A 24253-nucleotide genomic window follows, 5' to 3' on the forward strand; every position below is an offset into this window, starting at 1 on the left:
TCTGACAAGTCGAGGGGATGTGTACTGCTCCACGAGGGCAGATGGTCCAGCACAGATGGTCCGTTGGAGGCAGGTACCTCTGTATAAATCAGATTTTTTTGTTACAGGCATGGCTGGAACACTCATGCAGGGCCAATTCAGGGGAGGCCAGGAGAATTTTTTCAGCCGTCTTCTTTCTCCATGGAGCATTTCAGCATTCAGTGTTTCTAAAGGGCTGTCCATTCGTATAACACACAGCTGATAACATCCCTGAGCTGAATATGTGTCATGGCCCTGTGTCTGGGTACCATCCCACAGGGCTATCCCAGCTTCCTTTGCTGTGGACAGGCAGCAGATCCAGCTCTTTTCTTGGCCTGCCACATCTCCAGGTCATCAGGTCCCATGTCTCTTGTGCTGCTACAGACCTGTGATTTCATGTCCCAGATGCTTTGAGCCCTGAGGAGCAGTGCTGACCTCCCAAGCTAGGACAGCTGCTTAGTCTTCTGCGTTTGACCTCTGGACTTAACTGAGTATGTCTGTACTGATGAACAAAACAGTGCCAAAGCCCAGGAGCTCCTGACACTGGAACTCAATGGACCATTCTGCTACGTTGCAGAAACAATATTTGGTGTTGCATGGTCCTGACATGGCTTAGAAGTTAGCATGGGCCACACGCTATTCCCAGCAGGCATTTTGGATGGAGCCTATTTTGAATGCTAAGAGAATTTAATGGCATGAAGGTTGTCAGACTGTACCAGGTGAATGTTGTGTTTAATTTCCTTGCATCACAGCAACCGCAGTTTACTTCTTCCAGGACATGTAAGAGTGGAGGCTAATGCTCCTTATGTCTTTGTAACGGTTCCAAAAATCAGATGATCTTTATTTTATCTATCACAAAATCTTCATGGGTCTAAAGAGAACACTGGAAGGACCACACACATTTCCCTTCCTGGGCTTCCTCATCACTTCAGGCACCCTTTGCATGAAGGTCAGGGTCTGCTGACGAGGCTAGAGTCATCCCTCCTACGCCTGCGTTCCTTTCCAGATCACGGCCTCCCTCTTCTTCTATGGCCAGGTGCTTGTTGCCTGCAGACAGATGTGGATATTGCATATTTAGTCTCCGACCTTTCAGAAGAAGGTAAACAAAAGAAAACATCCTCAGATGACATCAGGCCCCCGCTGGGGAAGAAGGATCCTTTCTGCCTCTGAAGATGATCAGCGGAAATGCAAAATCTGAGGGTAGGCATCGTCTTTGTGCACAGCAAGCAGCACCAACCACTTCATTGCCTGCTTGGCCTGCAGGGAAGCAAGCAGGCTGGGTCTCAGACTCCGAGGCCAGGAAGAGTCAGTCTGACCATTCGTCTCACCTCTGTCCTTTCAGACCTGTGACAGTAGATTTATAGGCTGGTACAAGCTGCGTGAGGACTGGTGCAAGACCCTGCTTTGCAAACTGCCGTGATTCCCCTTGAAAGAGTCTGGGAAGCTGTTTACGGGTGATAGAGTTACCACTCATACATTTCATTAGATGCCTGAGTTTGAGTAATGTCATGGCTATTTCACTCCTTTTATCAGCCAGCTATATGGAGACTAGACTGATGACAGGTTTTGATTTCCAGCTCTGTGAAACTTGGCTGCAAACCTTTACTTAGGTGCCTCCAAAGCCTGTATTGCTCTTGGGAAATTGTGCAGGCAGCTCTTTGCACGAACTGTTGTACAAACACAAAGATGGCATTTCTTCTATATACTGTCTTTTTAATTAGAGCGTGCCTCTTTCACAGTGTGCCTTACTTTGAACTCTATTTGTCATAGACTTTCCATTACCTGGGACATAAGTGGAAGTGAATTATTTACTCAGGAGTGAAGAAAATATCTTTTGTGCAAGGTTTTTTTTAAAATACAGATTTTTCACTAGGTTCGTTATTTTTCACAGAGAAAAGTCTGAAGCAACGCAAAGGTAGAAAGCTCTGACTAAGCAAAATAGTGGGCTTCTGTAACAATAATTTTGATGGGATGGTAGAGTTGTAAACAAGGTGGTGATGTAACAGATTTCTGCATTGGCCTTGCTGAAGTTCATGCTGAACTGGGAGAAAGTTAGGAAGAAGGTTTACCTGAAAGTAAATGAGAGATTAATCTGCTGCCTTATTCCACTGAAACAGCTAATGCTTTAATCTTTGTTCAGTTATTTGTTGTACTCCACTGTGCCTAGGAGTCATGGACATGAATCACAGCCCTCTCCTGCCAGGCTGAGGTCAGTTTTAATACTTTAATATCTGATATATCTCCTATCAGCAGTCTGCATCTGGCAGTCAACAAGTTAACAACTATTTTTCTCCTCTAACTGTTATGATCCCAAGCGGTTATTAGAGTTAAGGTAATTAAGGTAGGTTACTTTGGATTTTAAGTAACGTGGATGGTTATTGGAACTGCAATTAATAACATCTTGTCACTATAACCCAAGCAGGTTGTGAGGTAGATTTTATCCCGTGCAGTTGCACTGACAAGGATTCATTTTCCTTTGGAGGACCGGCCACTTTTATTTGTGAGCCGAGCAAATTCTGCAGCATGTGTCGTTACAGAGATGGGCAGTCTCTCTGTTGGTATGAACAGGGGTCATCCCAGCATGGGACAGAAATACTTTGAAAGACTGTATTTATGAGTTTCTTTGCTGTTTACAGGATCTCGTAAACCATCCCTGTCTATACCACCTCTTGCGAATTTGTTTGTTAAAGGTTTACTTGTTCAAAAGATGTTCATGGCCTCTTTGTGTTGGATTAATCCTTTCATGTGATGATAAGATATCAGGGATGGTGGGCCCAAGATATCAAGTAGAGGGAACAAATACTGCGATACAGAGCATTATATTCCACTTGAAAGAAGTGGCAACTTAAATTGGGAGCATGCCAGATAAAGGATCTGCGCTGGGTTCAAGTGACTAGCAGCAAAGGTATGCGTTAAAGTCTTAAAAATTTTATTCCTGAGTCCCAAAAAAGAAGCCTAAAAATAGAGGTGCTACAGCATGAGGTGAGGTCCCTGGCTGTTAGCAACCTGCATTTCCTAGGGAATATGTAATAAGAAACACTTTTAAACACATAGCAGATTAAGATGCGTCTCCATTTACACTTTTTAACTGATTGAATTCAGCCATTTTGAAAGGTGAAGTAGGAGAGATGGCAGTTCATGGGCCTTGCTACCCAAACAGGCAGAAACTGGACTATGCTTGGCAAAGGCCCCTAGAAAGGGAGGGTAACTGCCCTTCCCAGAATGACCGACATGGGTCTTGGGTGGGGTGGCAACGTGCTGAAGATTTTCCAGTGAATCAAATGTTATGAGTAGCTGGGATGTGTCAGAGACCTGCTAGTCTGTTAGAAAGGTTTCAAGGGAGTCCCAAGTAGTCCTGGAATAATTTCTGCACTAGTTAGTGGGTAGGATTTGATTCAGGATCTTGTAGCTCTGTTAACATTGGAATAAATGAGATAAGCCTTTTGCCTAGCAATGTCCTACACCAGTATATATATATATATATAACTTGCATACTTGCAGCTCAGTCTTGCAAAGCCTTACTTGTACTAATACAGGTAACTTAAGTGGTTAAACTGAGAGATTAATCAGCCTTTTTGTATAACGGATGGAGGGATGAATTAGCCACCTTCCATCCCATTAAAGTGCCTTCAATTAGGTGGTGTGAATCCAGGAATCATTTCAGGTAGGGACATACATGTAAATGAATCTTAGTTACACGTGTGAAAGGTGGAAAAGAGCAGACTAGTGTGCATGAAATATTGTCCTTGCTGAACATTTAATGAAGCCTAATAGAAACAAATATTTAGCTTTAAAAAACCTCATGTTTTCTTAAAAAAATCATTATTAAGTACTGGAAAGCTGCCACAAGCATCCAGAACTGCATATTCCCACAGTTTTTTTCCCTGTGCTCCCAGACTGAGCTGGTGGAAGTAGCTGCAGGGCAGGTTGCATAAGAGCATAGGGTAGGTGCTCAGTAACATCCTCCCTGGGCTAAAACAAAACCCTGGCATTGTTTTCCACGGTGTGTATCTGCTTTTATGTGGCATCAGGAAAGTGACTATAATTTGCTCTTCCACAAAACTGGCAGTTACTCGCAGTACCAATTGCAACTTGAGCTTGCAGTCCTTACTGCTCCCTCAGGATATGCATGGAAGCAAGATGATGCATGCTACGTGTTTTTCTATCAGAAAAAAAAAATACATAAACCATGCAAAGAACTTTTCACAGTCTACAAGCCAGATAATTTAAGGCTGATGCTGTGTGTTAGAGAGGTTCTGCCAGTTAAATGTACTTCCTTAAAAAAACAGGGGAAGTTTAATACTCTCATAATTCAAAAACATCTATAGGTTTTTTCCTCAAACTTTCCACTGTGCTCAGGAAGTCTCAGCCCCAAAGGAGGATGTCTCACAGGTTATGACCATGTGAATAGAAGGATTTATATTGAAAACAGTTTTGCCACTTTGTTCATAGATCCTTGGATTTCAAGTTTGTTAATGTAGCCTGGCTTCTCATATAAGCCAAATCCTGAACAACAGGAGCCAATGATTCCAGCATCGAGCTCTGGATCTCAAACTAAATTGTATTTTAGTTCAGTAAATATTAATCTGTGTTCATCTGTATGCAACGGAAGGGCATTTAGCACTGTAGCTACCTTATACGGTTTTGTTCACTTCTAGTCTTTATTCCAAGGCTATTGATAACCGTTCCTTGTACACGGTTTCCAGCTTGGCCATCTCATGGGCTCCTGGGAACTGCCACACTAAGTCAAACATGTGACCAGACAAAGTCATTGCCTTTAATGGCAGAGGTTACCGACTGCTTTCTGAAGGCATTCCTCAACCCGTGTTATCAAGGCACTACTATCTTTTTGGAAAAAAATTCTAGCCTCTTGTCTAATTCTCAGCTGTTTGATTACTGAGAGGAAAAGCTGATGATCTGATAAAGAGCTAGCATGCACCGTTGGATAAGTAGCACTTAGATAAAAAGAAAATATTTTTTTACAGAGCATAGTTTTACTGCTGTACTTACAAACATTTTTAATTAGACAAGGAGAGCAGACGGGAAGCATCTCCTGGCTGTGCCTGCCAGCAGACACTGAGACAAACCATGGGGGAACATCCAGGGATATGCCAGTTTTGTTTTTTCTTTGAATTAGGTATTTTCTGGATCACTTTTCTGAAGGTTTTTTCTGGATCACTTTCTGATGCCTTACAGGTCACCAGTGGCCTGTGGACTACAGGATGGGTGACATTGCTTCAGAGAGGGGCACAGGAAATCCCCTAAATGTCCATCTTGGTCAGTAGTCTCAGAGGAGAAATTATATTCCTCTCTCCGAACTCTTGGAATATAATGGTTGGATCATATCAGGCTAGATGTTGGCTCAGTTGCTGAAGCACGAGGCTTCTTACTCTTTATTCAAATATTTGGACAGTACAGTATAGCTGTGGATGTTCGTAGTATCCCTGGTACCTTCCTTTCCTGCCTGGGCTCCTGCTTCCCTGCCATCCCTTGCCTGTCCCTGGTGGAGGCTGTCATGGCTTTCCATCAGCTCCAGAGTGTTTCAGGGCCTCTGGCCCTTTACTCCATCCCTTTCTCCTTGCTTTATGTTGGATATCCTTGCCTTGACTATCATTTAAGTGTCTCACAGGGGTACATAATGCTCACCCAGCCACTGCCTTTCGATATGTAACAGCAAAGACTTCCAAGGGCCTCTTTCACTGACAGTGCTTGCATAGCTTTTACTGATATTTAAAAATATCTTTTGCCCTGAGTTTTACAGAATTGTTTGGTGTGACTCAGCTGATGCCTGGTAACTCACAGAGCTGCAACCACTTGGATATGTGTTGGCATCCTGAGCACAGAGGCTCTCCTCCCTTGCTGGCAAGAAGTTCTTTGCATGAGCAATGCCCTGGCTCTGGATCAGCCACACTTGAGCACACAATGCTTACTGCTCCGTCAGCATCCTCCTGGGAACCACATGTTGTGTCACATATTTTCCTGAAAAATAGATAAGCTGCACAAAAGACTTTCTACCAAGCTCTATAGCCTAAATAAGTCAAGGACAACAGTTCCATACTATAAAATTAATTTAAAATAGTAAAAGTCTTTCTTGCATTGTTAAATGTTTGATTAAAATGACTGAACATGATGAGAAAAAATAGGAATTGTGTCAAAATCTGAAATCTAGCATTACTCTTCTTTGATCCAAAGTGGAGTGGATATGCTTAGAGCATTGCATAAAATTGCAGCCTGTAAGAAAAGTTTCCTCTGAAGAGACGAACAAACCAGTATTCTCTATAATGCCAAAGAAATCCATACATGAATGGACTGGTTTGCAAAGTACCAGTGCAAGTACATGATAGATGCAGTCCAAACAGGGGGAATGGGGAAGGCCAGAAGAATGAGTCTGACTTCCTTATTAATCTTATTCTCCTTTTTGTGCCATCCTCTGTATTGTATCTTCCTCTTCACTGATAAAGGGCCCAGGCACCAGATTCAGACATTCTTGTGTGCTGCAAAAAAAGGAAACTCAAAATTGACTCTCAGACTCTCTTGCTGGAGCCTTCCTAGTCTGGGAGACTGGCAGCTTCTCCCAGGTGCTGTCACCCTCAAAATTATTAGAGTTTTTTCTCCCCTGCTTCTGCCATTTCTGGAATTGAGGCTACATAATTAAAAGGTCAGATTCTGATCGTGTTCAGCATGTAAATCAAGGGAAAACTGCTTAATTCAGCAGGGTTGAACTCACTCCGTATGTGAGTGCCGAGTCAGGTTTCTGTTCCTGCAGCGACCTTGCTGATAGTAGTTACCCATGCTTCTAGCAGTAGCACCTGGAGGTGGCATTAATGATTTGCTCTAGACCCATCTCAACTCCCTAAAATACTGCTGCTCAGGTGTATAAAACTACTGTCATAGCCTCCTCTGGGCCTGGTGGAGATTAGATGCAGCTAGAGAGGTCCTACAGCTCCGGCTGGCAGAAGGTCCCATGTCGGGGTGTAGCTGAGCATGCTGGAATTTGGACAAGCCTCAGCTTGAGTCTCATCCTCCTAAAGACGTGTTATCTTGTGAAAACGCAGAACTCTCCTGACTTTGGGAGCAGGCAGAAATCTACCAGATGAAAGTAACTCTTCGTATCTGCAGGTATCTCTTACAAGGCTTTCTTCCTTTTGATCCATTTTTCTTTCCAAATGGAACATGTAGGGAGCAAACTGGTGCACGCGATGCTTTCCACTGTGCCCTTTGGAGACCAAAAGCCACATCAAGCAGGAGATTTATGAGTTGCTGGCAATAGATGCTTCGTGTTCTGTTATTACATTTAAGATGATGAAAGAAGAACAACTGACTTTCATGGCTATGAAAGCAGGAGGAAAACTGCCTGTGGATAGATCAAGCACATGCATCATTGGATAGAAATTAAGGTGTTTGTAGCTTCAAATCCTGATTTGAAAAGTTCAAGATAGAAGAAAAATATCTGAGTAAAAGATGTGAAGCAGTTTGTAAGATTTTAACTCAGATACACTCAGGAGAATAAATCCAAAGGTAACATTATGATTCATTAATTATCCCTAATTAGGCTCCTAAATTTAAGTAGACAGAATCTCCCCTGGAGGCTTTCAAAGGCACCCACCTTTCACTGTTGACGATACAGGGAGCTTAGGAACGTAGCTTATTTAAGGAGGACTTCTTCATTAGGTACCTACAGGGCATGCATGGGTTGAGTGTCCAGATTAGGTGAACTGGATCTTTTAATAAGATTATTGCATTTCTGGACAGGCAGAAATAGGAGAAAGCAGGGGAAGGTGTTCTGCAGCCCTGTGCAAGAGGGGGAGAGATTGGCAGGGAGCAATGCTTGTGTCTGTCTCTGCCCCGTGGAGTCTCAGTTGGAGGTGCACCATGGTACCTTCATCTCCTAAAGCCTCTCACATCACACAGCTATGTACCTGCAGGAGATTTCACTGGGAGCAACGGTGAGACTGAGCTAATTTTTGTTGCATGGGCTTTGTTTCTGGTCTGGAATCACTTCTGCTCCTGAAGACAATTCTCTGATTGCAGCTGCGTGAGAAAAGGATGAACATCTCCTTTCCCGTGGAGGCCAAACAAGATAAAAGGTTGTCTGTGTTACATTTATACTCTTATTGCGCAACAGTTCTGTAGTTAGCTGCTGTCAGAAGATGCAGTAAAGGGCAAAGCATCTGGGCTGCCTCAGGAGCAGTCTTGGCAGGGTGCTCCGAAAGTTTGTATGAGTTGTGTCAAGCATCCCAGCTTGTACTGTTTCCCACCAGCCCAAAAATCACCAGCAGAAGAGACAGATTTCTGCTTCGGGCAGTGTCTGAAGGGAGGGGCAGGGGAGGAGGGCCCTGGTGCAGGCTCTGGGATGTGTAGGTGGCTTTGGTTATGACAGGGCTATTTTCCCAGACAGTCTCACTTGATTTCCTCGTGGTGCTTGGAAGTGGACTTACTGTAATTGGCATGAGTCACTTCCTTGTTATCGGTGGTTTGGAACTACTGCGCACGGAAAACACGCCTGCAGCAGGCTGAGTAACTCCCTCTTTCTCTTGGGTTTTGCATTCAGTTTCAGGATTGCAGACTACATCGATGCTGGGTGTCGTGGTTTAACCCCAGCCAGCAACTAAGCACCACACAGCCGCTCGCTCACTCCCCCACCCCAGTGGGATGGGGGAGAGAATTGGAAGAGTGAAAGTCAGAAAACTTGTAGGTTGAGATAAGAACAGTTTAATAATTGAAGTAAAGTGAAATAGAATAGTAGTAACAGTAATAATAATAATACAATAATACAATAATAATATACAAAGCAAGTGATACACTATACAATTGCTCACCACCTGCCAACCGATGCCCAGCCCATCCCTGAGCAGCGATCGCTGCTCCCCGGCCAGCTCCCCCCAGTTTATATACTGGGCATGACGTCATGTGGTATGGCATAGCCCTTGGGCCAGTCTGGGTCAGCTGTCCTGGCTGTGCCCCCTCCCAGCTTCTTGTGCACCTGGCAGAGCATGGGAAGTTGAAAAGTCCTTGACCAGTGTAAGCACTGCTTAGCAACAACTGAAGCATCAGTGTGTTATCAATCAACATTATTCTCATACTAAATCCAAAACACAGCACTATACCAGCTACTAGGAAGAAAAAAAATCAACTCTATCCCAGCTGAAACCAGGACACTGTGTGAAAAAATTCCCTTTTTAAAATGGGAAGGAGATGGAAAGGAGATGGAAAGCTGAGGTCTTGACCACTTGTGTTTGTTAAGCCTCTGCTCTGTTTTTTTTTGTGAGAGTGAAGATTTTACATGGCAACCTGTTGATCAAATCCCAGCTTTCAGACTTATGTTCTGTTGCACAAAGTCCTTTCATGTCTCCAGCTGTCTCCTGGGACACTTTACACTTTCCATGTAAACTGTACTATACTTTTACTCTATGATACAGGATGCCTAGAGGTACGATATGGCTTGGAAGCCAAGACATGGAGTTGATGTGCAGTACACTCAGCCTTTCACGTGAGGATGCCCAGGCCATCTAGCTGCTCATGGAGACACTTGAGAGCTGTAGGATCTGATGGTCTCCTATTGAGTGGTTGTGTCTATATCTGACCGAATAGGAATGGCTCTGCTGTCAGATGAAGGGGGAATGCCTGGTGGCAGGGCAGGAATTGAAGGTAGACTTTGGGTGCCTGACACAACACATGTGATCACGAGAAGAGGCAAAACCTCTTGCCATGTCATGCAAATGGGGTTTTAGTCACTTGAAAGGGATGCATCCAGCACTGAGCTAGACAGGGGCACAGGCAGCTGGAAGAGGTTTCAACTTGCTCGTTGGCCATGTCTGAGACCCTTGGGAAAAAGCCAAGGAGGTGGGCTGTGCCTCAATTTACTTTTGTTAATCAAATTAGCGTCTGCACCCCCGTGTTTCTAGCTACACAGTGGTGTTACTGTTGTCACCAGGTGTAGAGTCTTTTTATGTATAGGACTTTTCCTTCTTGCTCTGTGATTGTATTGTGATATTTTGTGGTCTGATGCAGCCAAAATCCGTTATTTTAATAGATATTGTTGACTGACTGCTTAGTGAATTTAGGTTTTACAGCACATAAAACACTTTAATTCTGCAATCTGAGAGAGCCATATACCTGACATATGTGCTAAGGAATTGCTTTCTGGTAATAGTTCAGAAACATGAATGATCCCACTTCTGGCTGGATGCTGTGCATTTTCAAGTCTCAAACAAAAATCCTTCAGAGCTGCTACCTCTAAAAACCTGCAGTACTTTATATTGGGTGTTTACTCACAGTAGGATTTTTTTTTTGTTGTTTAAAAAGTATGTTGAGCATCAACAGTTCCTGGCCCCAACCTGCCCAGATAAAAGGCTTGGTTGTAATTTTCAACAGTAAGGGAGTCATGTTTTGTTCAAATTGCACTCTGCTTCAAGCATTCACAGGAGGATTTGCTGAAGGTCCTGCAGATCTGCTTTAATCATACCGAGGTTTCAGTGTAAACTTTATGGGCTGGAAATGCACAAGCGAATATATAGGAGAGGACTGGAGAATGACAAACCCCCTGTCTGTATGTTTTTAAAACTGAGCTTTCATTGATCTCCCCTCCAGCTGACTGATCTGTATATACAGTGAAGATGGAGGTCAGGGGATAATTGTGTCCTTTAAGCATGTTTAGGTCTGAGCAAGCATCAGGAAACAGCAAATGATCAAATTAGCAAAGAGAAGTGATGGTTTGAGTGCGAGGCTGAAATAGAGGGAGCCTGAACTTGTTTCCTTTCTTTGGCACAGACTCCCTCTGTGAGACCGGACAAATAATTTTGATATTTAAACACTTTCAAAACCCTGTCCCTGAGCCAATTCCCCATCTGTAAAATTTGGGGGCTATAGCAGTCAAATGTTTTGATTAGGGTAATAATATATGCGCTTAAATTGAAACACTCAGCAGCGTATTGAAATAGAATTCCTCAGAAAGAGCAATATTCCTCTGCAAAATAATCTCTTGGGACAATTAGCCAAACCTCCAGAACTGGAGTGTTTAAAACTAGATAGATCAAAATAGTGGAAAACATACAGCAAGTGATCTCTATGAACAAAGAGGCGAGGTATCGGCTGGCCTTTTCCATCTCTTAGCACCGTGATTCAGAATTTTGCTGCTTGTAGGCACAGCAACTTTTTCTTTTCATCAGCCCTCAGTTTTCTGGCCACACAAGAGAGTGCTTGTGTGAAAATCCCAGCAGAAGGAGTCTCCACCAAGTACAAATAAGGACACTGTCAGCAGCACCAGCATGTGCCTTTTCACACTGTCCTGCGGGTTGCTTGTACCCGAATTTGATGGGTCTGCTCTGCCACTGAGAGCACACTCCAGCTTTGATTTTCCTTTGCCCCGTTCCTGCAGGGGGGAAGCTGGCAGGCAGTGGCGGTGAGGTTTTGTTGTGGGACTGATGCCATTAATTCATTGCAAATGGGTAATGCAGGTCTTGGGTTGGGAACTGGTATAAATTATTGCTAGCATGATGTTGATTCAGACATATAAGCAGTGGGAGCTGGTAACCAGGGCTGCTTTTAAAATAGACACAGACAGATTATATAAAGACTCAAAAGCCTGTAATGGCAGAGGAATGAACCTGCTGATCCAAGAGCTCCTTTGCAGGTTTGTTACCTAGAACCGCTTTCTGCAGGTGCCTTCACGGGGTGTCACAGCGATAGTGACACTTCCCTCTCCAGATCAAGTCCTGGCTCACGCAGAGTCCGTGCGGTGATGCCCGCGTTGGACCCCGGGGTGGGTGGCAGAGCATGGCTTACCATCCTGAAAGTTACACCTCTGCCTGTGCTGCTCAGCTGCCCAGCCCAAATTACCAGAGAATTTTATCATTTGGATAAATACCCACATCTCAGTGCTGACTGCTACCCCCTGAGAGACCGAAGGTCCCCAGCGATGCCCAAAGCAACTCATCTCCTCTCTTCCAGATGATCCCAGTTCATTTCTCATGTACATTTTAAGGTTCAGGGCTCCTGACTGTAGGGTGTGTTAATGCTTTGATTGAAGGCCCTATTTCTTCCCCACTTGTCCACATATATCACTTGTTCTGCTGACTGAGATGCTTTAACTTCTCCACTTGATTGAATGGAACAGACCAAGTGCCAACCCTTCCCTGCCAGGATTTCTGTGCTTAATGCTGAGATAAGACTAAAATCCCAGGTACTTTTTTCTGGTGGTTTTAATCATAAATAACTTTTCTTGACATCTTGCTTCAGTTCATGCCATGCTTTGTGTCAGATGCACTCCTCTCCGGAGAATTTAAGGAGGGTATTTCAAAGGAACCAGATGTTTAATCTTTCTTGTGGAGTTGGCTGCCACACAGAAGCTAACTGGAAATTATGAATTGTTTTGCACTTGAGAAAGCCTTTCCATTTTACTGTCTTTTTAAATCAAGCTATCTAAGCTGTGTATTGGTTTAGCATTGTATAAACTAGAAAAAGAACAAACTTGCTGCATGCTGTCACTCTGTTTACTCTTTGCCAAGATAAGCCCTTCCTGGCAAAATGTCCTGTATTGATTTTGCATGGCAAGGTTTTGGTAGCAGAGGGGCTACAGGGGTGGCTTCTGTGAGAAGCTTCTGGAAGCTTCCCCTGTGTCCGACAGAGCCAATGCCAGCCAGATCCAAGACGGACCCACCGCTGGCCAAGCCCAAGCCCATCAGCAATGGTGGTAGTGCCTCTGGGATAGCATAATTAAGGAGGGGAAAGAAACCCTGGGCAACTGCAGCCAGAGAGAGGAGTAAGAATATGTGAGAGGCACAACCCTGCAGACACCAAGGTCAGTGCAGAAGGAGGGGAGGAGGTGCTCCAGGTGCCGGAGCAGAGATTCCCCTGCAGCCCCTGGGGAAGACCATGGTGAGGCAGGCTGTCCCCCTGCAGCCTGTGGAGATTAACGGTGGAGCAGAGATCCACCTGCAGCCCGTAGAGGACCCCACGCTGGAGCAGGGGGATGCCTGAAGGAGGCTGTGATTCCATGGGAGGCCCATGCTGGAGCAGGCTCCTGGCCGAACCTGTGGCCCCACAGAAAGAGGAGCGCAGGCTGGAGCAGGTTTGCTGTCAGGACTTGTGACCCCACGGGGGACCCACGCTGGAGCAGTCTGTTCCTGAAGAACTGCACCCCGTGGAAGGGACCCACGCTGGAGCAGTTCATGAACTGCAGCCCATGGGAAGGACTCACGTTGGAGAAGTTTGTGGAGGACTGTCTGCCATGGGAGGGACCCGATGCTGGAGCAGGGTCAGAGTGTGAGGAGTCCTCCCCCTGCAGAGGAAGGAGCGGCAGTGACAACGTGTGATGAACTGACCACAATCCCCATTCCCATCCCTCTGTGCCGATGGAGGGGAGGAGGTCAAGAATTGGGGAGCAAAGTTAAGCCTGAGAAGAAGGGAGAGGTGGGGGGAAGGTGTTTTTAAGATTTGGTTTTATTTTTCATTATCCTACTCTGATTTGATTGATAATAAATGAAATTAATTTTTTTCCCCAAGTCAAGTCTCGTTTGCCTGTGATGGTAATTGGTGAATGCCTGCTTTTGAGAGTCTCTCTTCATAGCTACCTGCATTTTTAGGTACCAAATGCATAGTTGGTAGTCATCTTACTTCCCCAGCCATCCCAAAGGGATAACAGCACAACCCTACCCCATTAAGGTGCTGTGACAGTCAATAGTCTCTTTGAATGCTTCCCTCTGATTACTTCTTCATCTCCACTCTTCCTTGGGATGTGGTTGACCAGTTGCTGACTGACGTAGCGATGTTTTGCTTTACCCTGACTCCTCTCCTGGTCCCATAAGTAGCATTCTAGTGGCAATGACACAGATGCCAGGGTGGAAAAGCCAGAGCCCAATTCCCTGGGTGTGCTTAGGAAAAGATGGTGTTTCTTCCCTCCACTTGGCTCAACTGTTTAAGTGTCTGGTGGTGTCACCTTTTTGAAGAAAGATGCAGCTCCACAGAGAGAGAGATTTTAAATCTGGAGATTTTTATGAAGAAGGGTCAATCTGAAACATGGAAGACGAGCCAAAATCTGCTAAAAATTTGTCTCTGTGTTCCTTTTGCTTCATTTTTTAATTGGATGCATATCAGTAGGTTACTGGGGTGCAGTTTGGATGAAAAGTGTGTAAAAGAAAACTGACTTGTGTCTTTCAAATGCCTTTCAGGTCCTCAGCCTGAGACAGAGCAAAAGGGATCTTTACTTTTGGAGGGTGCTGAGCCCTATGCCCTCTGAATGTCAGGTCCCTTTGGTGGCTTAAATTAGGCACCCATAATTGCAATTCTTCCTGACTGTGTGGTTTGTGGGATGATCTCTCTTCTACCCGCCTCCTCCCCAGACTTTCTGATATTTCTCTGGCACAGGTATCCTCCTTGCTTCTGTCTAGTTCCTAACAGGGGATGTGTTTCTTTTGCTGCCTTCCCATCAGAGGACAGTTGCCAATTCAGGTTTCACTAGAAACCGCTGTGCCAGCTCTTTGGTATTCAGAAGCTGTGGGGTTTTTATGTCTGTTTCCTGACCTAGCATGACTCTACTAATAATGCGAGAACCTCAGTGCTGATATCTCAGCAGCCTAACATGGGAGGTCAGTCAGTAAATACAGTTACAGTTTTCTTTGCCTCAGCAAAGACAGTAAGTCGAACACAATGTAAACAAGGTGGTTGGATCACTTCCCCCACCAGTAATATTTGTCGTTATGCAGGCAAATTTAATGGGCGTGATTAAATCTCATGTTCCAGCTTGGCAGCTGATTAGCTGCAGGGGGCAGGCAGGAATTTCCTTTCTGTTCCAGGGTTACACTCTTTCCAAGTTCTCCTTCATGCTTGTGCCAAAGATCTCAAAGTGCTTTGCATTTTTAATTATGTTTCTTCACGCCCCTGTGAAGAGTGGAGATGAGAGATAGCACAATTGGCAATGGAGCAGTGGGGAAACTGAGGCACTAGGAGGTGGCAGCCTCCTTGGGATGAGAGAGACAGTTGCCATTAGACTTGGAGAAAGGAGAGCTGAGCACCCCAGAAATCTTCTCTTGGGCTTTCTGTGGGTCTAGTGAACTTATGCCTAGCTCTCAACAGTCTGTGTCTTTAACACACTAAAGTCTTGTTTGTCTGCAGGGACAAAATGGTGATTTTATGTCTATATTAGGATACAGTCACTGATGGGGAAAATGTATCTTTCTCCTCTAGAAATTTAAATTTCTTTATTTTTGTCTTTCATCGCTCTATTCCTCTAATTTCTGAGCAGAACGGCCTGTGTATGTGTTCTCTTTGTATGGAAAAGCACTTTGCTCTGAAATAGCCTCAGGTGTTGGCCATGGCTGAGGCAGAGAACAGGTTCAGCTCCGTAAATGACATGCTGCTTTGTCCCTACAGGGCAAATTAGTGAATTTACTGTGTGGATTCACCTTCAGTGGGTGTACACTGAGGAAGTTACACCGCCTTTGATTTCTTTACCTGTGTACAGCTGAAGAGCTGGCCTTGCAACATCAAGGAGGAGAAAATACTCTTCTTACTAAGGCATGCTTTGGTCCAAAGAAGAGACCATAGATGTCCTGACAAAACTGTCACATAATTAACCTATCTTGCCTGTGTATTGCCAATGCTGTGGCTGACGAAACACGGAGAGCAGTAGGGATTAGCTGAGTCTTCACCCTCCTTCTCAGGGTGGTGGGAATGGAGAGTGGGCCTTTCCAGTTTACTTAAAGCCTAAAGCCCAATGGGGAAGAGTGTATTTTGGATCTCACAGGGTGGGGAGGGTTTCTTAGACGTGGGGTTTCTTACTTCTGTGGTGGATGATTTAAGCTTTATGATTTCACATGAACAGCATCCCCCAGAGGCTGGTTTTGTGAATCCAGAGTGGCCAGAAACTTCTGATGTGCAGTCTTGAGCCAGCAACTTGATGGCTGGAGAGAAGCAGCTATTCAGGCATACCCTACTGCTATGGGGCATCCTGCCCAGCCCGCTGTCAGGGTGGGAACAGAGGTGTCTAGCTGACATACTCTGAAGCTTAGGGCTGAGGCCAAAGCCTGGCTTACTAGGCATTTCAGTTTCTAAGACGGGTGTCTAAATAAGATGTCTGAATCTGATCCTTAGTCTAGTCTCAAAGCTTAATTGTAAATAAACAATGTCTTAATCACTTTATGGTTTCCAGCGTTCTCTCCTTGAATGTCTCTGTGCTGGCATTTGGAGAGCATTCATCATAGTGGTAAATGAGTGTCTGTTTGGTCTGCATATGGTATAATTAAGTATCAGCTGACCCCATAGCATAATGTGATAATTCTCATTCTGACCAACTGAAATAACTCATTCTAACAACCGTGCTCTTCTTACTCCTCTCTTTCAGTTCCCAAGAAGCTTCTGCATGAAACCCAGCCAAGACCAACCAATTACCAAGGATTTCAGAAGCCACATTTTCCACTGCGGCCAAGAGTGTTTGATCCCAATGTTATAGGGGACGACGTGTTCCTTTCTGATGTCTCTTCTTCCAACATAGGGCAAGCTCTCCCAGGTAGCTATGACTATTGCGATGTTGGTCCAAACCTAACTGTGTTCTGGTAACTGTTCTCTTCTATCTCCCCTTATCTGGGTTTCTGTACTGTTCCCAAACTCCATCCATGCCACAGTCAGAAAGAGAAGCTTCAAGGCGTGACCAGCGATGGACTAAGTGAACTGTGAAACCCACACTGGGTTCCTTGAAATAGCAGTCATGGACATGCATGTCAAAACTCATCACAGAAATACTTTGCAGACCCATCTAATACAGTGGCAAAGAAAAAAAAAACAGGGCAGACACAGTAGATCTGGCTCACAGGGGACAGAGAAGTTTTCAACCGAGCTTTGAAATATGATGCTATTTTCATAAAATGCAAAGTCAAGAGATATGAATGAAGTCAAATCTTAGCCATCTATAGGGATAAGTGAGTAGGAGGAAGGGATGGTGTATGAATAAAGGAAAAGCACATATTGGGTTAGCTGGTGGTTTTGCATTGTGTCTCCCAGCACGCAGGAGATGGTATATGACATTAGATCTGAAATTCCCAGCCTGTGCTCCCAGAGATTCAGCTCTAGGCTGGGAACGGGCAGAGCTACCTTGTCTCTGTCTACACTCTTGGCAAAGTTAATCCACAGCTTGGATAGCCAATCCACAGATAATTAAGAGTCGTCAATAACAGATTTGTCAGGTTGGAGGCCTTACTGAAAAATTGGCAGGGAAAGGAATTTTGAGTTAGCCCAAAACAAATTTTGTGATCCTGGTGATTCTTTTAAGCAAAAAAAAAAATATCCTGAACTCGTTTTCATTCATCTAAACATTTCACTTCTACAAATGACACGTTTTGTTTAGTTTTCACATTGTTTATTCATTAATTTTTAAAATATGCACCTCTTTTCAAACAAAGATGTAATTTTGGAATTAAAAGCTAAAAGAATGTTTTGAAAATAGGAAAAGGAAATATTTGGACATTTCTGTAATCTCCCTTCCCATTTTATTTCTTTCATTAAAACCATTTGCTAAAGTCAGACTGGTATCTTGAATAACCTCTCCTATGGTGTTGGGCAAATTTACTGCTAGCTGAAATAATTTTGTTCAGCTTTTGTGTAAAGTCACAGGGAAACACTTTGAGTGACTGGGAACAGCTGAGAAAGGGTGTTGAAGAGAAAACTAGTAGTAGGTGAGCTGATTAGGCATAGGCAAGGTCTTCAAAGCTAGCAAGGAGGAAAGGGGATGTCTTTTAGTATGGTCCTGGAATGAATGGCAGACCAGGGAACCGCATAGTGTAGCAACACATGGCCCTTGTGAAATTGTGTTTGTTTGGTTTTTTCCCTTCTGTGTAACTCCAGTCATTTTCTGTCTTCCCTGTCTGTGCTTGTACAATCCTGCAGATGACAAAACCAGTTCTGTGGTTTTGTGGTGCTCTTTGCCAGAGTATAGTGTATGCAGATGAGTATTCATTTAAAAACTTGTTTGATTGCATCTGTTCTTTGGACAAGTCAGAGTGAAAAAAAAAAAAAAAAGACTCTTCTTACATCTTACATGAGAGGAGTTATGCTTTACTCTGTCTCCTAAATACACCATTATTGCATGGCATGGTTTACAAGGGATGCCGCTTGCCCAGCAGAAGTGGTGTCCATCTGAGCCATTCCTGGCTGATCTAGCACATGCCCATGGAAGACCCAACTGCAAGTATTATTTAAATGTTAGTCCCAGTGAGATCCCGTGAATGTATCGACAGTGAGGGGCAGGTGGGTTGTCACTAAACCAGAACTGGACATGTGAGAGAGCGTGGCACAGAGGCCCCAGGTTCATATCCCACCAGCTCTGTGCAGCTGCAGTCCAGACACATTAACTGGACTTTAATGCAGAGTTGTAGAAAACTCTCAAAGACCTAGCAGGAACCTGGAGCCACCTAACTCAGCAGTCCTTTTTATGATGAGATATATATTTATGAAATATATATGAGATTATTTCCTGGTGGTGCCCTTCATTTTCATTGATTGTAAAGAGTTTTCAGATTAACTAGTTCAGAGCCAGACCTCAGTATGTAGAAATCTCAGGCAGGATTCAGTTACCCCCGTATAAATGTGTCATTTGAGATGACCCGGGGTGTTCACCTGGCTTCTAAATGCTGCCCTAGAAGGGTGAGAGTTTCCCTGTATCCCTTCTCATAACTGCCATCTCTGCATGGATGTCCTCCTGACCCTGGGGTGTCTTAGATGTCTGTGTATGAGCAAATACATTAAGCTCTAAGTGTCTGCTACAGGGAGAGCTGAATAACTCTCTAGGATGTGTCAACTAATAAGGATTCAGTTGCCTCAGTTTAGATGCATAGTGCTACTTGAGATGCTCTGAAGTGTCGCGTTTTTAGGTTCAGTTTTTAGAAATGAAAAATCTACCCGGCTGTCATGGATTTCTTTGCAGGAACAGTGGTAGAGAAAAATCCAACCACTTGTACAGACATAGATTTACCAAGCAAGGAGAATAAAGGAAAGATTAGAGGACGTGTCGGTGCCTACATCTGAATTAAAAGATTTTCCAAAACTTTGCTATTGACTTCCTGCTGAATGTGCCCTTGACCCTCTGTGCTCCAGTGCCTCTATTGGTACAACTGGTCTTCGGTGATCTCTATTCACCTAACGCAAGAGGTTCTTGGGATATTTTTCCCTTTTGGATCTGCCACCCAGGCACCCATGTTTAAAAACTTTGCTTCAGGGCCAGTCATTAACACCTTGGTAGCTTGTAACATGCGGCTTTCCCAAGGCCATGCAGCTATTCAGTGGCAGAGATACAACTGTGCCCGCATTCCTTGGGGCTGATCCCTTGCAGCGACACCTGGACTTCCATCCCCGCTGCTTCTCCTCCGAGGCACATTAGGAGTTGGCATCACTGCATGCACGTTCACGCACTCAGTCCCTCTCCATCCAGTATTACCTGTTCTCTTTGACACCCCTCAATTTCTGTTGCTGCTTCCCTGGGCTGAGCCGCTGCCTGGCACAGCGGGAAGCTGAACGTGACGTCCCACGCTGCCGGGTTTGCAGGGAAAGGAGACGGATCAGGCAGCCGGTGAACACAGACCGTCTCACGTCGTGGCTGCTGTCAGAGTGCTTTTACTTGCATGGCACTGATGGCATTATCAAAGATGGACCTGACAGCTTCCTGAATTTAATACCTGCGGATAAGTGGAAGACAGGTGCAAGTCTGTGATTTTACGGTGTGCTGCTTGCTTTTGGACAGAACCAGACACCTAGGAACGGGAGCCTGAAAAAATGCAATAGCTACAGTTAAACAATCACATAGATGATGGAGCTGGATCCTGTGCACCGACTTTTTTGTGTGTTTAAAACAATTAGTGTTTTGTGGCTAGTGGGGGTGTCTGCCCGCAGATCAAGGTGCAGGGAGCACTCAGCAGCGAGCTGATAAGGCCTGAAAGGGTCTCTTTCAGCCTCCTGAAATTAGCTGCCTCCTTAGCTCCAGTCTTCAACAAATAAAATCAAATCATTAACCCATGTTCACTCACCTCTCCAAAGGGGAAATGGTGCCTGGGTGAAACACAATATGAGCAGGCTTCTGAAGGAAGTCATAAACTCAGGTCAGCCCTTCCCCAAGAAGGCTGGAGAGAAAGCACGTCTGTTTGCCAGGTGTGGATGGGTCACTCCAGCGCGACACCGGCAGAGGGTTGCCGGCTCTGCCTGTGCTTTCCAGTCCTTATTACAAGCTTAGCTGAACCCACTGTTGATAAAGGCTCCTTTGATTTACATAAGAGAAAAGAAACCTGATTATATATTTGCTGTAGTGTAGGTGGGTGTGTCTAAGTGGTGACATGAAAGAGCAGGAGACGGGGGAGAGAAGATGCTGCCTGGATGCAGACAGGGTATGTGCTCAGCTGAAGCTACCTGAGAAGGTTTAGTTGCCCCCCAAAAGGGGCAAATTTGGGTGGCTTGCTGTTGAGCGGCTCCAGATTTCTGAACGCAGATGCTGACCTGGTGGGGATAGGGCAGGGTAGGGCTGGGGCACGTGCCTCGTTCCTCATTCCCTTTCTGTTTCAAAGCAGAGAAGAAGAAAGGGAGATCGGCCACCTTCTACCCTCTAGACAACACCCCCTTCTTGATTCCCGTGGATGAGACACAACCGCCGGCGCTCAACAGCAGCATGGAGCCCGTGGGCGTTAGCACGGAGATGGCACTGCTCAGCAACATCCTAGCAGCGTATGCCTTTATCACAGGTAGGTCTTGCGGCTGCCATCTCTCTGGGCTCTTGCAAGCTCTTTGTAGACCCTCAATTGAGCCTACATTTCACAGTCACCTAGGGCTAAATCTGCCTCTTTGAACTGTTTATATTTTTCATTCGTCTCTCAGCGAATTCTCCCTTGAAAGACCTGACCAGGGCATCTCTAGCAGACAGTATATAACAGGGTTTATTGTGCTCTGCTTTCCACTGGATTTGCTCTCATCTGGAGTTAAATACAATGTAATCTTACATGTGGTATTATTCCTAATGCTCCATTTTCCTGGAGATCAAAGCCTGGCTCATTAGGGAGGCAAGCTTGTTGTCCTGTAATTTGGAAAATAAGCAGCACTCAGATCGTTACCCTGCTTAGAAGAATTTGGCTTATCTTCAGTAGAAGTGTGAAGATGAAGTAACTTGAGAGTCTGCTTAATTGTATATTTAAATCTAGTTTAGAGTTAGATTTCCTTGGATCACAGTTTATCTTTCACCCACATATATCTTTCAAATAACAGAGGAGCGGTCTTCTAATAAGATTCGCTTTAAAAGTTGAAGTAAAGATTGTGTTCCCTACTGAGCGCTCGGGGTCAATAACAATGATGATAGCAAATAGTACAGTAGAGGAAGGTGATACAGTGCAAATATTTCCCATCCCACAACTGCATGAGGTACCTTGTCAACAGTAGGGATTGCCTACAGAGTTGGAGGACCTAACCCAAAAAAAGGAGGAGCACTGGCTGAATAGCATTGGATGCACTAATTCAGCATATTTTAGGCCAATCTCTGCTGCTTTCCCCAGAAGGAGGGCCCTGGTTTCTGTGTAACTAGCCTGCCAATGCAGGACACGCTGTTCGTGGTCACTTTTTTCTTATGGGTATTCTCCATTTGTTTAATGAAAGGTTTGTATCCTTGTTACCTTGCAATGCTTATTGCCAAGCAATATTACCTTGCTAGTAATACTAATGTGTTGCTCTTTTACTGCATGCTGTTAATAATTCTGTGTACTGCGGCCAGTCTGCCAGCACCACTGTAATGCAATTATGCCGTTCTGGAGCACTGAGGTCTATATCACTAAAACTCCAATATTTGTGAGCTAGTTTTTCACATCTGTGTGCCATTCAGTCTTGCTAATTGAATAAATACTAATGCATTCTTGGTGCCATGCTCTTGCTTTTGCTGAGATACAACCATGCTGCTACAGACAAGTATTTGGATTTCAAACAACTAACTTAGGCTTTGCATTTTGGAATCACTGAGTAGATTAGTAAGTGTGTTTCTGCACATTTAGTGGAGGGTCCTTCTGAAAGGACCATGAATGGTGAATCCAAAGTTCTGCCCTTCTATACGTCAGGATCCATCTTTTCGTGACACCTTTAAGAAGCAGGCAGCTTAAGTGCCTGCTAAGTGGAATTAGTAGTGTTCTTCACAAAAGATAGCTGAGTAGGATATATTTTTGCTAGCGTGGGCTTCTCTAAGGAAAGATTAGAAAAAACAAACTTTAAAGGAGTCTTCAATCTGTTACACTTCTCCCCGCCTCTTACCTACAGCTGCCATTTTTTGACATGAAAATACCTGCATTCCCAATGTTACTATAACATAAAATGCTATTAATATTATTCTCCCCATCTGAACAGTAATGGGCAGCAGAAGGTTGTAGGACTTATGGTCAGGGACAGTTGGGGCTATGATTCAGGGCTGCTGCTGCTGCCCAATGGACTTTTCTTCCATTGACCACAGCAGAACTCTTTGACCCTGCAATCATTTTGTAGGGCACAAGGCCTCGATTCATCCCCTTCACAAGGTGTCAGTCTTGGCAGGAGCCTCTAGATTTTACTGTAGCACAAATAATAAATAAGGATGGCTTTAACTATCTTGTTGCTGTGGGATTTGCTTGCCCTCTCATGATCTGGTCTCCTTGTCATGTGTTCACATCCACTGCATGTCAAATAGGTAAAACTCAGACCTCACGACTTTGGTTTCCAGTGATGAGTTCAGGAGCTTGTTGCTCATGTTTTCCAGTGTACTTAACCATGGCTGTTAGATGGGGTTTAGTCTCAATGATACATGTGTTCAGTTCGTTATTTATTACAAAAGTAATTGATGGCTGCCCCACGGATTGAAACAGCAGATGCCCTAAACCATCTTTATTTGCTGCATGTAATATAGCCCTCTGCTTTTAGTGGAAAGGATGGATTTGGCATGATTTATTTTGTTATATGTGAATATGGAGAGGTTTTAGATTATGAGTTCAAAGACAAGCTGTGTCACAGGGCACGGCTATCATTTGCATAAAACTAGAGCACTGCAAAGCCATCCCTCTTCATATTGCAGATTTGGAGCAGCAGAACAGTTGGAAATTTTTGTGCTCGCCTGAGTTTGGGGCCCTGAAGGCGGCTTAAGCCACAGCAGCTGTTAATGTCCATAGAGGAGCCATTATAGTGGCTCAGGAGAGGCAGGGTATCGGGCGGCTAGGGAGGGCTGGTTCTGGTTCACACATCTTCCCACGGCTCCTGACCACAGCCTTGGTGCCAAAGAGAAACTGCTCTGTTTCATGACGCTAAAAATGTCCCTCAGGTAAAATATGCAGACTGAAAGTGCTGTTTTCAGGGCTTCCCCATGCTGATCAGTTGGCTCAAAAGAGACTTTGCAAGAGAAAACTGTAGATAGGCAGGGGCAACATGTAAAGATGTTTTTTCTGTTGAGGCAGAGGGTGGTGTATACCCTCAGAACCCACCAGGAAAAAGAAGCTGTGGGCACTTGGTATTTCATGGGTAAAGTGCGTGCTTGAAAGGATGATCCACTCTACTACTTTTCCTGCCTCCTGGCAGGGGGAGAGCATGCACAAATCAGTCGGATCACCTCTGTGGTCAGTGGTGTTCACATTTGCTGCACAAAATGGCAGGTTTGGGTGGGCAGCTGCAGGTGAAGAGTCTGCAGGCTGGGTCACTCGAACGTGCAGAGTCTTGTAGCGCAGAGAGAGAAGTGCTAATATTAGTGAAAGCCTCTGTGCTCATTTCCACCATCTTTTTGACTGATGTTCCCATATAAAAGTTGGGAACATTCCTGTTGACAGCCGAGGAGTTAAAATCACAGCACAGCAGAAAGCAAAGCCCCTCTGCAGCCTCTATTGGTTTTCACCATCAAATCTGTTTGCAGCTATCATCGTGGTTAGGAGTATAAAAGCCAGTTAGGTGTTAGTCTTATCCCAGCTTCCAGAACCTTGAAAACAACATTTCTTCAGAAACAGGGAGAAAGAGTGAACAATGTCAATTGGAGTGAATTTATCATCTGATCAAACAAATAAATATTATTTAGAGTTCAGTCTTGCAAAAGACACAGAGATGCCGTTAATTTGAAAGCTGATTTTCTTTATAGAATTAGTTTTTTAATTAGATGCAATGTCTGCCTACAAACCTCAGACCTGTTATTTGTCATGGACCTGTTCCAAAACCTGTCTGAGTGTTTGGAAAGACTTCACCAGTCTCAGTGACAGCTGGAACTGTCTTTGCAGTCACAGTT

At 44.5% G+C, this 24253-nt stretch overlaps 1 protein-coding gene across 3 annotated transcripts in view; it reads left to right on the forward strand.

Moving 5' to 3' along the window:
- Window positions 1-24253, forward strand: part of EVA1A (eva-1 homolog A, regulator of programmed cell death) — a gene marked incomplete at both ends in the record, with an annotated part of 209026 nt that overhangs the window by 180537 nt on the left and 4236 nt on the right. For 2 of the 3 annotated variants that reach the window (XM_082305936.1, XM_082305938.1), the window contains 2 exons: window positions 16358-16522; window positions 20562-20732. In XM_082305936.1, the coding sequence (XP_082162062.1) occupies window positions 16358-16522; window positions 20562-20732 (336 nt within the window). Of the gene's footprint in view, window positions 1-16357; window positions 16523-20558; window positions 20733-24253 lie in introns of all 3 variants that reach the window. The other variant, XM_082305937.1, reaches the window with a different exon arrangement.

This window comes from Platalea leucorodia, assembly GCF_965183815.1.
Source record: "Platalea leucorodia genome assembly, chromosome: 3".
Taxonomy (NCBI): domain Eukaryota; kingdom Metazoa; phylum Chordata; class Aves; order Pelecaniformes; family Threskiornithidae; genus Platalea; species Platalea leucorodia.